Source organism: Acartia tonsa, chromosome 1 (genome assembly GCF_053477335.1).
Source record: "Acartia tonsa isolate MP-2025a chromosome 1, ASM5347733v1, whole genome shotgun sequence".
NCBI lineage: Eukaryota > Metazoa > Arthropoda > Copepoda > Calanoida > Acartiidae > Acartia > Acartia tonsa.
The window spans coordinates 40,004,242-40,019,856 of record NC_137260.1 but is presented as its reverse complement, the minus strand read 5'-3'; the positions used below and the strand labels follow the sequence as shown (position 1 = coordinate 40,019,856).

At 30.2% G+C, this 15,615-nt stretch overlaps 1 protein-coding gene across 1 annotated transcript in view; it reads right to left on the bottom strand.

Annotated features, from left to right (window-relative positions):
- LOC145327502 (protein tipE-like) overlaps nt 1-15,615 on the bottom strand; it is a 166,286-nt gene that overhangs the window by 7,573 nt on the left and 143,098 nt on the right. Inside the window, exons 2-4 of the mRNA XM_080171051.1 lie at nt 11,819-11,926; nt 6,146-6,271; nt 5,525-5,601 (exon numbers count right to left, since the gene is read on the bottom strand). Coding sequence (XP_080027177.1) covers nt 5,525-5,601; nt 6,146-6,271; nt 11,819-11,848 — 233 coding nt within the window. The 5' untranslated portion in view covers nt 11,849-11,926. The remainder of the gene's footprint in view (nt 1-5,524; nt 5,602-6,145; nt 6,272-11,818; nt 11,927-15,615) is intronic.

The following is a 15,615-nucleotide window of genomic DNA, read 5'->3' as shown; positions in this document are numbered from 1 at the left end:
TCTGTCTGTTTGTCTGTGTGTCTATTTGTTTGTTTGTAGCGAAGGATCTCGCTAACCGCTGAACCGATCGGGTTCTCCTATACAGGGTTGCTTCTCATAGGTCCCGGGAAGGTTTATAACTATTTTCTTGGGGGTGGGACACCCCGACCCCCCCCCAAAAAATAAAAAAATACCTTCCCTAAAAAAAACTAAAATCAAAATAGTGGGGTCGACTATTCCCCGCCCCCCCCCCCAAAAAAAAAAAAAAATCTTCCCCCCCAAAAAATTTTATTTTATTTTTTCTTTTAAATCTAAAATATGAAAAATTGGTTTGATTAAACTTCTTGGGGCAAAGCCTCTAGAGGCTAGTGTCGAATCCGCTAATTTTTAATAAACTAATAATTATTTGGGCTAATGTTAGTTTTAGTCGTATTGTGTGTTTTGTGAAAGTTGTAATGTATTCAGCAGTCAATTAGCAACTTGCAAAATCTTTTAGATTCAATTACATTAATTGTTCTAGTGGTTGCATTTGCATACCAAGTAATAGGATGTGTGTATAACTGTTAAACTGTCCTTAATACTAAAGCGACAGCTTTTGTTATCTATTATCTATTTTATATTCAATTAAAATGATTGTTCTTGTGGTTGCATATGCATACAAAGTAATAGGATGTGTGTCTATCCATCATAAAATCTAAGAGACAATCTATCTTTGGAAAATGTTAAAATTCTCATTCTTTATGTACGTTAAATTATACAGTATTGCTGTTTGTATAAACTAATAGGATGATTGTCTATGAGTGCATCTAAAAACCAAATTGGGGAAAATATATCTATTGTCCTTAAGAAATCTTAAATATTTGATATTAGGTACAATGTAGTAAAAGAAAGCTTTTAAAACAAACAAAGTAAGTTGTGAAGTAGATACACCACAAAAAAAAGACAGAAAGATCTAGAGACAAGGGTTTAATGACTATTTCCTGTGTCTCTTATTGATGATACACATTATAAATACCCACACAAAAGGTAAATTATAGAAAAAAACACAGGGAAAATAAGGACTATGCAACATAAGAAAAAAGATTGTTAAATAATCCTTATTGTGACAAAATGTTTTATTATACCAGATCATTTACTAATCTTATATATTGTTATCATATGTAAAAAAAAAAATTGGATTATTTTAATGACATATCCTTCTTCCCCCCAAAAAACACAAGAATATTGGAGACAAGAAACTTGGTAATGTTTTTTTTTCACGAAAAGAATATTCAAAAGATAAATACATATTTGTAGTTGTATCTAAAATGTATAATAGTCTAAAATCATCCAAATTCTTACATTTAAAAAAAAAACCTAAAACCAAACCAAGACTTAAACCTAAAAATTACATTGTCATTCACCATTGCATTGTTGCACTTGTCTGAAGCTTACCTAAAATGAAGAACTTTGAAGGACAAAACTGCTTTGGATTATATGACCTAAAATCTATCTCAAATTGAAAAGTAATAAAAGTTTAAGCTTATTAGACTTGAGTTATTGGCTGTCTAGAAAAGTATGGTAGAGTTTGTCAAAACCAATGTGCATAGTGCAAATCGTTTAAGTGATATCTTTACTACATCATTTGGGGCTCTAAAACTCCTCTCTGTTATTATAAACTATTCGATCAATAGTGATGAAAAATTCAGGATATTACTTGAAAAATAAACCAGAAAATCCAAACAAAAAAATAAGTTTTTATATTCTTACAAGATTAAGTCTAATTATAGACGGCTACTATACGAAGATTTTTGCAGGAGTATGAACTAAATGTAAAAAATAATAAAAGTAAAATCATGTGGAATGTGGAGTAAATTTTCTTGGGGACATATTTCCTTGAGAGGATGTTGTACTCCTCCTCCATATGACTAAAACTTACACCTGACTAATATAATACTTCCTTGAAAATTGTAAATCGAACGGAGTTTTATAAAAATCTTAGCGAACATACATACATGTAGAAAAGCAAATATATAGACGACATACCGTTACGTTAGGATATTGGATAACAAGTTATAATAACTTTTATTATATATATCATTACTTGGATGTTACACTAAATTTTCATGATCTTTAATAAAGTAAAATTAGCAGCGGTCTAAAATATCGATACCCTCCATCCACCCCATTTACCCAAACATATCCCCTCCTACTGGTTCCACAACTGACCGATAAAGGAAATCCATGGTTGGTAAACAAATCTAATGACAATTTTATCCCTGTCATAATATCCCAGTATATTATATATCCATTAATGCTGTGGAGTAATAGGGGCAAATGAATGAAAGCGGACCATGTCAATCATTTAGTCACTTTCTGACATAGTGCAGTGTCAAACCTACAAACTTTATAAATGCACTGTGGGATTAGATGTAGAATATTCGTAGATATTATGAAAAGGGAAAAATTATCGTCAATTTAAGTTGCTAGCATGGACATCACTATTTCGTTAATTCATTAGGAGGGAGGGGGATGAATAAGGGGGAGATAGTTAGTAATCTGGTGTATTATCCAAGTAAAACTAAATCCATTAAAAAAGACAAATATAATAATAAGTAGCGCAACAAAAACTGTATTTTTGATACTTTGCAGTGTGGAACCTACAAAATGCATTCAGGATAAAGACCAATATGACCATAATTAACGCATCAATAACAAGCTAACTGAATTTCTGACAATCTGCAGTGTGAAACCGACAAACTTTATCTATGGATTTAGGGGCTGGGACAAACATATTCATAATTAGCACAGCAACATGTTTCTGACACGCTGCAGTGTGTACCCTTTAAACTTCACAAATGCAATCTATACAGGGTCAATTAAGACCATAAGTAGTGCAGCACTAGCAGCAAGTAATTATATTTCTGACACTGATTAGTGAGAACTCTACGAGTGCATACGGGAACATTTTAAAATCCTGTATACTTCAGTATAGCTTAATAAAATCAATTATTGTTTTCTTAACACTACAAAATTATTGGGTCAAAATTTAAATATTAATTGAGAAAATTTTATCATTTTAAAATTTCTTATTTGATTACTTATCCTTCCCTGGATGCAATTTTCGATGGTCATGGGCCATTTCTATTTATAATGTGGCCTTTTAACTTTCAAACATAAGGATTATATCATGATACAATACAAATGGCTTCGTCAATAGCCTCAATGATTTTCTTCCAAAAGAGGAAGAGACATGGACTTTAAATTTCTGCGGTAAACACAGTTTTATAAATTAGGTAAATTTGTTTATGCAATTGATAATTATATATAGTTACGGAATTTCTAAGATTGTCGATAAAAGTAAAAAATGTCAAAATTAAACCTTGTGTCTTGAAATCAAATGCTTTGTTGAATTCAAACTAACATTAATCTTTTTAAACTTCTATAAAACTACTAGTTAGCAATTATCGATAGTCGTTTTTATTACACTCTACAATAGTTATTGTTCGTTTGTCCTTTCCTTCTGATGTTAAAGCTTAGCTTTCATCAATGTTTTTTTGGGATAAATCACCATATAAAACTCTTTATTTTAACTTTACAAAAAAAATATTTTGTGTATGCCTATCCTGTTTAGCATGACTGATAAGAGTTATGACAAGTTTATTTTATATAATGATAAGCAAACAAAATATAATCACTTTCACTCTTATCAAAGTACAATCTATATAAAACAAGGACATGTATGTTCTCAGGTAACATATTGACTATATACATATAATAGTGCCTTGCGCCCTCGCCTCTGAAAGCTTTTCCCTTCAGATTCAGAAAGATAATTAAAAAAATTTAAGTTATTAAATTTGTAAAGAAAAGTAAAACGGATGACAACATGTTTATGTAGCTAGGCTTGAAAAAACATGGATGGACAAACGAACAAATTTAGTTATGAGGCAGATTATTAATGATAATAAAACAAGGATGACAACATCCATAAGTAGCGAAGCACAAAAATTATGTATAAGAATTAAAGATTAGTTGTCAAAAACATGTACATTGGGGAAAAATCACGAAACCTTTTCAACATTTGTTAATACTTATATATCAGTACTATGACTAACAGACTGATGGTCAAAGTAAATTACATACTAGATGCTCAACACAACGGGAAATTGAATTTTGATATTTTTAACTAAAAAAATTTTGATATCGGACCATAAACACCAAAGATATGAGGAAAAATGTGAAAAATATAAAAATAGCCAAAAACCTACAAAAAGGCAGCCTGACCGCCATTGAAGTTTTCTTGAAAAGACAGGAAATTTAATTTTGATATCTATAACTGAAAAAATTTTGGAAATCGGACCATAAAAACCAAATCTGTGGAGAAAAATGTGAAAAATACAAAAATAGCCTAAAACCTGCTAAAAAGCGGCCCGACCGCCATTGATGTTTTATAGTTAATTGGGCTCCTTAACAATGGGAATGTTGTTAAAAATTTTCAGCCTTTTATATATTATAGGAGCCGAGAAAATCACGTTTCCCCCAAACTAAGACAGACGGACAGACAGACATTTCAAATTATAGAGTAGCTTCGCTGCTAAAAAGATAAAAAAAAACAGGAAAAAGTTATATGTGAAAGGAACCCTAAATTAATAAAAAAAAAATAATAGATTAAAGTACCAAGTAAGTTTATGACAATTATATTGATATTGGTTTATACCTTACCTCTTAACATTTTTCCCTTATTTTCTCAAAACTATGGATTAGTCAGAAGTTTTCACCTTAGGTCTTAAATTGTTAGTGGGTTGTCAACAAAAATAACAAGCTTCATTAATATTCAGGAATAAAGGGACGTGTACATATAAATGATTTAACCTGAAATAAGTTTTATATGTGGCTAGTTGGAATTAATAATTAGGATAAAGGGAAGCGTAACTTTAAAAAAATCTCACCTGAAATGAATATTACTGTGCTTAGTTGGAATTTATAATCAGGGATAGAGGGATGGGTGAATTTAAATAATCTAACCTGAACTAGATTGAATCTGGCTGGATAGAATTAATTATCATGGATAAAGTGATAAATATAAATAATCCTGAAATGAGTATTACTGTGCTTAGTTGGAATTTATAATCAGGGATAAAGGGATGGGTGAATGGAAATAATCTAACCTGAACTAGATTGAATCTGGCTGGTTGGAATTAATAATCCTTATACTAAAGTAACAAAATGTTTGTGTGTGTGTCTGTGTGTTTGTTTGTACCGAAGGTTCTCGCTAACCGCTGAACCGATCGGGTTCTCCTTAACAGGATAGCTTCTCATAGGTCCCGGGAAGGTTTATAACTATTTTCTTGAGGGTGGGACACCCCCAACCCCCCAATTTTTTTAAAAATTTTGTAACTAAAATTAAAAATAAGGGGGGTGGGGCAGGCACCCCCCTCAAAAAAAAAAAAATTTGTTACTTTTTCTTTTAAAATCTAAAATAAGAAATTGGGTTATCAAATTCGACTCTCCCCTCCTCAAATGCCTTTAGAGTCATGGATAAAGTGATAAATATAAATAATCTAACCTGAAATGAGTATTACATGTGGCTGGTTGAAATTGCATTATCATTGTGAGCAAAGCAGGATCTATGTACCATATACTAGTAAATATTATAGGTAAATAGGTAAATGGAGAATAAGTTAAACAAATCAATAATATTTTTAGTTGCTATATTATTATTTACTATGTCAGTCCGTCAGTACTTTCTTGACGCTATAGGGTAAATACTATTTTCTAGGTTGTTGATTGATAGACTGCTAATTTTTTTGTGGAGAAATCCTTTACAAAAAAGCATCTAGTATACAAATTATTTGGTCTGTCAATCTGTCAGTCACCCAACAAAAGAAATTTAAATATATCAGTATGCTTTTGTGATTTTTAATTTTCCTTCTCTTTGTTTCTTTCCTTTTTCTCTTTCTGCCAACACTGTATACTTACTCTATGAACATCCATGCTTTTTTGTACTTTAACAAACACAATTATTTGTATCCAATTTGGCAACTGAAAAAAGTCAAACTTACAAACGATGTAAGACTCTTATAAAGATAAAGTAAATAATAAAATGCAGACGATTGGTAGATCTATTCCACCTGTTGCTAAATAATTTTAATAAGTATATTTGCTATTTACATATCCTCAAATCCCTGGTGAATATAAAAGCAACAAGCGACACTCCTGAAAGACCCCAGGCCACTCCGAGCTCCACTTCGCGCACCCATTGCACAAATCGTCGCCACTCCCCAATTAACCAGTTGATGAACCATCGCTTTATCTAAACATAAAGAATTCTGTCATTGTCTTGTTATTTTAACATTTATAAAAGTAATTTCTCCCAAAGCCTATAGGGGCTCTATTTAGAAGGTGGGAAATAATCCCAATTCTTAGACTAAAACAATCCTATAACCTATGTTAAACTTTCATGCTATGTAGAAATCTCAAGAAGTTCAGTGGTAAGTGATATCTTAACCTACAATTAATTACCTCACTACAATTTATCAGAACTAGCGGCTACACCCTTAGAAGCCTCTAGGAGCTCCTCTGCGTTGGGGGTATAACTTTCAATTTTAGTTTTAAAAGGAAAAAAAAAATTTGTATTGTGGGGGTGATTTTTTTCTAGAGGCGGCTTCTCTTTGGAGTTTGAAGGTAATGGAGAACCATATTGGTTCAGTGGTAATTGAGATCCATCGCTGTAGACAAAAAGGCTTAATACTTTATATAACGGAATATTAGCAACTGTATATTATTTAAGTGGGTATTTCACTAAATAAAAAATCGATAGAATAAAAAAGCCTTATCCTAGTTTATGTGTGATTTTTTTAAACTTCGACTTTCTTGGAACCTTTGATGATTTTTAAAATATGAATACATCGCTACTTCTAGACTTTAGTGTCCTTATTTGAAATATTAACAAAAAACTATTTAATTTAATGTATTTTAATGTAATAAAAAGTAAAAAGGTAAAATAATGTCTAGGTAAAAATGCTTTATTTTGTTTGCTGTATACGCTAACATGAATTTTACATAAGGTAAAGGTGTAGAAGTTTTTATTATATTACATTTATTATTTATTTAACAAGTATGACAATATTCATAAAGGATAATATAAAAGAACAAACCATTCTTACATTTGAATATGAAATTTAGAAAATTATAGAAATACTACCTCAGAAAATTGTTTATTACTGTCCTAAAAATGGTAAATTATTTCTTGTTGTTGCAGGAATCCTCATGTTTTAGGTATTATATTAGTCATATCTTTGGAAATACTTATTTAATAAGGATTTAAGTTAAAGAGTAGTTATGCTATTTACACATATACTGCAGCAATGCAGATATAGAATTAGTTAGAATTATAGATTTTAGTAAACTTTCTTAACTTCTTATTCTGATAATAGTTGGGTAGCTAACTATATATACAGTATAAAGTATTAGTTAGGTAGTTGAACAAATAAGATTAAACTTACATATAAAATCTTTAAAAAATTTAAGAACACAGAAAGAGAAGATTTTCTTATAAACAGAATGCATTTTATAAAATTAATTTTTATCTTTCTAGTGTAAAATTTCCAGGAAATGAAAGGAAAATAACGCGAGAAAAAAATCCCCCAAAGAGGTTTCTTCTTTAAATTTTTACTAATGACACAATTTTATAGATTAAAAGATGAATTTATCTTTAATGTTCTATCCCTGTGTCCCTGAAATTTAGTTGTAAACAGCCTAGAGCAAACAATCCATCTCCTGCATACCTATCCTTCCCTCATTGCAGGGATAAGGGATTGGGAAGGTAATTTTATATTTATAACATGTTATAAATTATCCTTATAATAAAGTAACAGGATGTTTGTGTGTCTGTGTGTTTGTGTGTCTATGTGTTTGTACCGAAGGATCTCGCTAACCACTGAACTGATCGGGTTCTCCTTAACAGGGTATATTCCCATATGTCCCGGGAAGGTTTATAACTATTTTGGGGGAGGGTAACACTACCCTCCCTAGAGAAATTAAATTTTTTTTAAATTTTAGATTTTAGAAAGAGAGTTCAACGAAAAATAAACGTCAAACGTTAAATAGCTATATTTTGAATATAAATAAAAACAATTAAAGTGCCACTAGAGGCCTCTAGGGGCATGGCCGCTAGTTAGATATAAAGTACAAGATGTCTTTCTATCTTTGTGTGTACGTGTGTCTATCTGTCTATCGAAGGATCTCGCAAAACTTTGCATAGATAAGGTTTTTCGTTAAAGTGAAGCTATACTTTTAGGTCAAGGGAAAGTTTATAACTATTTTGGGGAAGTAAAACTCCACAATATAAAATTAATAAGAAATAAGAAATTGAATTTAAAAAATCCCCCCACAAAAAATAAATTTCTTTATAATGATAAAATTAAAAGAGGAGGGATGACTTACACCCTCCAGCACCCCTCCCTCTATCTCAAGGTTCTATTGAAGCCTCTAGTGCCGTATCCACCAGTTTTAACTAATCCAAGCCTTATACATATATCACATACAATAAGATGAAGTAATTAATTCTAAAGCAAATCGATTATTCATATTTAAAGTTGATTTATCTTTTAAAGATATTTATTTTCCCATAATTCCTGTATTTATTTACAATGCGCAAGTTTTATATTTCTCAGAGATGTTTTATATTTATCTTAAAATTAGCATTTTTCATTTCTTCATGGTTTATATTTCTTATCATCTTCTCCTTTTCACACCATTGTAGCGAAGCAACATTTTAATCAACTTTGTATATATGTCTTGCGGTCTGTCAGTAATGCTACACAATTTTTAAAATTGTAAAATGTTTCATGATTTATATTATTTTAATTTTTATTTTTTACGACCACTCAACATTCGCCATTTGTATCCCTTAGTCCGTATTTCAATCCGTGATTTTTTGTGCTACGCTTCACATGGATGTTGTCATCCTTGTTTAATTTTTTTTTTGAAATTTAATATTTTGTTTTATAGAGATCTTAGGGGTTTTGACAATTTACGATATATATGATGTAAACCTTAAATGCAATGAACAAAATTCTCCCTTTAGTAGATTATTGGAAAAGTTTAAACTTCGTCGTACAACCCTATAAAGATTTGTTAGAAAAGACCCCAAAGTTTATAAGAAACAAATGTAAGAACTTGTCTGTAAATGAACCTAGTATTAGTGTCTAACTTTTTATCTTTGTGACGTAACAAAAATCGAAGGATTTGAGGGGAGGTGGGAAAGGAAACCCCTAAAAAAGAGATGGATTTTTGTTACGTTACGAAGATAAAAAGTTAGACACTATTACTAGGTTCCTGTAAATCTTTGGGTGCTAGACACCAGTAATATTTAAAGTCACATGTTTTCTCCCTTCCAGCATTTTCCCACAATGCTACTCATTTTTTCTCAATGTTTTTCTTTACTTTTTTTGTGATCTTCAACTATTTCCAGCCTTTTTGTTTCTTTTCTATTTTTCTTTCCAAAATATTGAATGTTCAGCTAAAGATTTATAATATTTCTTTATTGCATCGTTTTATAAACAACTTTCCGCAGATATCAAAATGAAAAATCATAATATTAAAACCAGTTTTGTAAAAGGTCCGATCTAACAAAACTGGTACTGATATTATGATTTTAATTTATCATTCGTGGAAAATTTTCTGTAATAGGATGCTATACATATTTTTTTTTGGTTGGCTGAGGACCTGTTCCAGTGGATATTGATATATCGAAGCCATACTGGAAAAATTTAAATATTTGTAAAATTTGTAATATTTTGCAAGAAAGAAAGTAGATTTAATCTTAGTTGCTGGAAAATTAGTTTCAAATAATCTACCGAAGCCACAATTTTTCCCTTATTTTATTAAATCATTTTAGATATCTTGAATAAAACAAGGCATACAAAAAGATATCTTACAGTCCTTACTTATTTATATTTAACATTTGGCTACGTCAATAGCCTCTAAAGGCTTCTCAGAAGGGTGAGCCAGAAGTTTACCGTAAGTAAATTTTTGCTATGAAAATATGCAAAGAAGATTTATTAAGGGATAACTTATACTTCTTTAAAAAAAAAGGCAAATTAGATTTCCAAGGGCTTGTGAAAATCTATCGTAAAATGGTTCATTTGGTTTATTTGTTTGAAAGGTCTTAAGGGAAAACAAACAAACAAACAAAAAACCTAATATTTTCCATGATATTCAAATTTTGAATTCTTGAATTTGAAGCACTACCCACCTCCTAACTTATTTTTGAATCAATTGAAAAAAATATATGGTTTCTTATGCCCAACTTTTGCGGTGGGGCTTTAAACATGAGAAGCTAGTCAGAAACCTAACCTAAAAATAAATAATTTTTAGATTTTTATTATAAATTCTTTACATATTCACACAATGTGCAAAGAAATGTGTAATAAAACAAAATACAGGGTGCCAATTTAAAATATATTTTAACAGAGTTTAAATAAAAGTATTGAAAAAAACTCTTATAGCAGACATAGATTTCTAGTAATGTGCTAATATGCATCTTGAAGTTAAAACAGATTTAAATACCTATTCTTCAACAATAAAAAGTCTTTAAATTAAAAAGAGGAATATTTAAATCACATAACATTCTTCAAAACATGCTTTCCAACCACAATGTGGAGATCTTTAAACAACAACAAAATAAATTTTCACACTACACTGTGAATTAAACTTTAGAACTTTCAACTCATTTTTTTTAAAACTAAAATTTGGCCATCCTGTAAATATAATTTGAATAAAAGTTATGAACAGCATTAAAACTTTGCAAATATTAATCCTAGAAAAGGTTTTATATCTTAATGATAAAATTATGCACTTTTCAAAAATTTGAATTGTGCACTCTAAAAAAATAAAATAGTTGTTTTTGAAAGAAATTTTATTTTTATAAATTTTTTGTACTAAGAAAACTTTTTTTAAATGTACGTTATTTTTGTGTTCAAAATATTTTTTTTATATTTTGTTTTGAAGGGGGTAATCTGAGAAGTTACAAAGGTTTAAAGCGGGTAATGCAATGTGAATTTTAAAAATTTTAGGGGGTGAAATGAGATATTTAAAGTTTGAGGAGGGTAAAAACCACGTTACCCCCACGCTTGGGTATGCTTTACTTCATAGCTTTTTTTATAGTGGTACTTAAGGTTTGCCATGAATATGCAATGCATATTTTTTATTACTATAAAGATACATATACCTCAATAAATCCTGGTTAGACAAGTATAATTATAACCATAAGTAGATGGCATTCCTTATTGCTATAAAAGATACAATTTTTTATAAAAGTAACAGGGTGTCTAACTGTCTGTCTCCAACGAGAAATGCACGTAGAAAAATTGACGCCTTTAAATACATTTTTAAAACTAAAATTAAGGATTGAACTGCTACTTAACTTTATAAATGTTGAACTTATAAGTGTTGTTTTGGGTAAAATATAAAAAAACTTTAATTTTTAAAATAACGCCCATAAGCTAATTTAGTTTTACCAAGTTTAAAGATGATCAAAATGGACTTAATCGTCATTGACAGTACATGCCTGATTATAGAAAAGCTTTGCAGGGAGGGAGTGGACATTGGACTGTTTATTACATTAGTCAACACAGTTTTATGGTATTAATTTTTTATTCGTTTGCTTAACAACTTTAGAGATTTTTATCATATTTTGATTAGTTAGTTCTTTAAATGGAGTGTCCAAATGATTCAACCACTAATTGTAATCTACATAAGGTGTCTGTATCATCATTTGGGGTATACATAAATTCATCGGCCGTTGTCTATTCCTTTAGATCCCTGAAAGCTCGGTATGTGGAAAATTAAATAAAACCTTTTGTAAAGTAGAAACATCCTCCTCCATTTTAAATAAATCTGTTTCTCCTTTTATCACAACATTTTATCAAATCATAAAACCTTCTCTAATCCATTTCTTCAATCTGAAATGGGTTTCATTCAAAGGTATACACACATAAAGATAAAAAGACGAGAATAGTTATTTATCGCATCGAATTATGGACAACTTTTCGCGGATATTAAGTTAAAAGATTATAAGATTTTTAAACAATTATTAGCCCATAGTGACCGAATGCCCGAGATAGCAAAACTGGTATCAATTTTGGGATTTTTAATTCAATATTCGTGGGAAATTTTCTGTGGTTATACTTCCGTCGCCCTTGGCCATACAATTTTCAACAAGCAGAAAAATATGTTTCCTGAATCACTTATATTCCTGCGAAAATGAAATATAAAATTTTGTTAAAAGATATTTCTGTGGATATAAAATGCAAATTCTTTAATAGGTTTAGCCCAGGTAGGGAGTGGACACTGATGGGTAAATTTATCTACAACAGTTTATTTGCCTATATTAATGATTTTTAGATACCAAAAACAAAATCTATGTGTTAAATTTTGGAATTGTACTGTACACAGCTTTCCACGGATATTAAAATGAAGAATTATGAGATTAAACTAGTTGAGTTTTAGTTTATTATAAGTGGAAAGTTGTCTGTTATACGATGCTATACATGATGGCTTAGAACCGGTTCAAATCCAGCGGATATTGATCGGTGTCGAAGCCATACTGGAAATATTATGACATTGTCTAATCCCTGCGTCCCTGGTTTAGCTCAAGTTTAGACGGACATCTAAGAATTTTATTATTTTTCTAAGAAACCTGTGGGTTGAGTTTTCATCAGAAATAAAAAAAAATAAGAGTTAGTTTAATGCAAAAGCTTAACGGTCATCAATTCTAATTTCAATTTATGTAAGTCTTTATCATAAAAAAGTATTGATGGAGAAATAAAATCAAACATTATAAAAATATATGTACTTTTTTGGGTATTATTTTACTTTGAACATTGAAAATGGCTTTTTAAGATGCGCTTAAAAAGAATTTATTACATTGTCTAATCCCTGCATCCCTGGTTTAGCTTAAGTTTAGACGGACATCTAAGAATTTTATTATTTTTCTAAGAAATCTGTGGGTTGAGTTTTCATCCAGAATTAAACAAAAAAATAAGAGTTAGTTCAATCAATCATAGACGTCCAAGGGGGGGAAGGGTAAAGTGGGGATTACCCCCCCCCCCCCCAAACGAAATAGGGGGTACCGTAGGCACCCCTAATTTTTTTTTCATTTTACCCCCCATTTAAAATTTACCCCTACCCTGGGGGTGCCGGAGTCATCCCCAACCATCTAGGATGGGGTATTTACCCTCCCCAAACAATTTTTTGGGGGTAAATACCCCCCAAAAATACAAAAATCTCGAACAAAAAATTTTTTGCGCGCTTCACGCGCATTTTTAATACATTTAACAAAATTAACCCTGCCTACAGATTTCAGGGGGGGTAATTACCCCCCCCCCAAGCAAATTTTACCCCCGGGTTAAAAAATTTTTTGGGGTGGTAAAAAAATTTGCGGCGCAAAACGAATTACCCCCCCCCCCCTTAAAAAAATGCTTAACTGTCATCAGTTTATATTTTCAATTTATGCAAGTCTTTATCATAGGGAAGAATAGATGGAGAAATAAAATCATAAAATAAAAAACATCTAAAAAATATACATATATTTTTTTGGGGTATTATTTTACTTTGAACATTGAAAATGTGCATATGGCTTTTTAAGATGCGCTTAAAAAGAATTTAGACATGAGAAGAAAATACAAATTAAACAAAATAAAGATTAAAAATAGATTATAATTTCGGGACATATATATTTATCTCTTTCATACCTACATGTAGAATTTTTCTAAACTAGTAGAATAAAGTTTGCCTATAAAGTTCAAATCACGATAGGGTTTCTTTCAGAAAAATTCGTTTTACCAGTAATCAAGTTAATACCTTTATTGACAATTTAGTGATAAAAACTAAGCATGCTCCCTCAGTTAGTTAAAAAGTTTCTACATAAATTACAAACTTACAGCACCGATAAATGCAATAGATAACAAAAATAATGACGTCCATAATTAGCGCAGCATTAAAATTTTTTTTGTACAAAATCTATTTATTTTCAGAGAGGGAGAGGACAATAGACTGTAGACTTCACTGTTACCCAAAAGTGTATAACCCCATTATCTTATTCTATGGTTCAAAAATATTTGGTGCTTTTATTAAAAACTAAATGAAAAGCAATGTGAAAACTTTTTAACCAATAATGTTTCTCTCGATGAGTCCTTCCAATCTAAAGGCAATTCCAAGCACTTCAACCAATAATATTAATCAAAACAAAGTTTAATTTTGTTTATTATCATTGGGAATGTAAATCGATTTATCGTTCATCGTCTTTTCTCTTAAAATTTCAGGTTTATTATCAATATCACCACTATGTAAAAGTGCTCCGAATAAATGAGGGAAGGAGGAGTCAATGGCGTAATCTAAGGTAATACCCACGTAAATATATTTCAGAAATAACGGACTAACAAGTGGACAGAGTCAATGATAGAGGAGCTATGCTCCATAAAAAGTATGCAACCTCAGAAGGAGTCATCTTAAGAAATTTGCAATCTAGCTCAAGTATCCGTTAGACTGGTCCAAAACATTTTTTTTTATAAATTTGCTTTATTTTGATTTTGAATATTAAGCTACTTTACATTTTGAGTTTATAACCGTCACGTTTTACCAAATAGAATATATTTAAGTAAAATAAGAAATACTTTTTATGATGAATTATATTATAAATATTGGGACACTAAAGTTCTTATAACATAATTGTTTAATCCTTTTAAAAAGTAAAAGGATGTGTGTCTGTAGCGAATGATTTGCTGAACAGATAGATTTCTCCTTTACATTTAAGTTGAAGCTCCCCTAGGGACGTACCATGGTAGGTAACAATATTAAATTTTAGACAAACTTAGCCGCCAATATAAAATAATTTTTGGTACAAGTAAGATATCAGAAATTTGGTCCATTCACCGCCATGTATGATGTTTGAGCAAGACTTTTTCCAACTAAAATACTAAAAAAGATATATCAAAATTTTGGACCATGCTAGTTGCCTATTTATGATGTGTGTGCCAGATTTTTAAGGTTGTGTGTGTGCAAATTGTCACATTACTACAAACAGACTTGCCAAATTTTGCAATAATAACAAGAATAAATCATTTAGAAATGGCGTAGCACGATAATTGAAAGCATTAACACTCAAAATCAATTAATAATCAAGATAATATATTTTTCAGTATTCCTACGAACTGATTATTATCCGCTGGATTAGAACAATAATAACAATATATCCTATCAAAATAAGACAATTATCACAATTAAAATAAAACCATAATATTATTGGCGCATACCTTTTGCCACTAGAGGGGCAGAAAAATTGGAATTGACCTTAAAATTCTTCATTTTACTTTCTGCGTGAAGCTGTTTGTATATGATGCAATGAATAACTATTATATTTCTAAATTTATATTTAAATCCGTTAAAATAAGGATTTCTCTAAAGTAAAACTTTCATTAGTAGATATGAATATAAAAAATATATATTGTACTTCTTTTCGCCCCAAATAGTAATTGGTAAACTCTAAAAGAAAATGAAAATACACGAGCAGAAAAAATCAATCTAATATTTAAATGTATTCAATAAGCTTACATAATAATCATTTTTAAAAAAATTAATATAATATTAATTGGT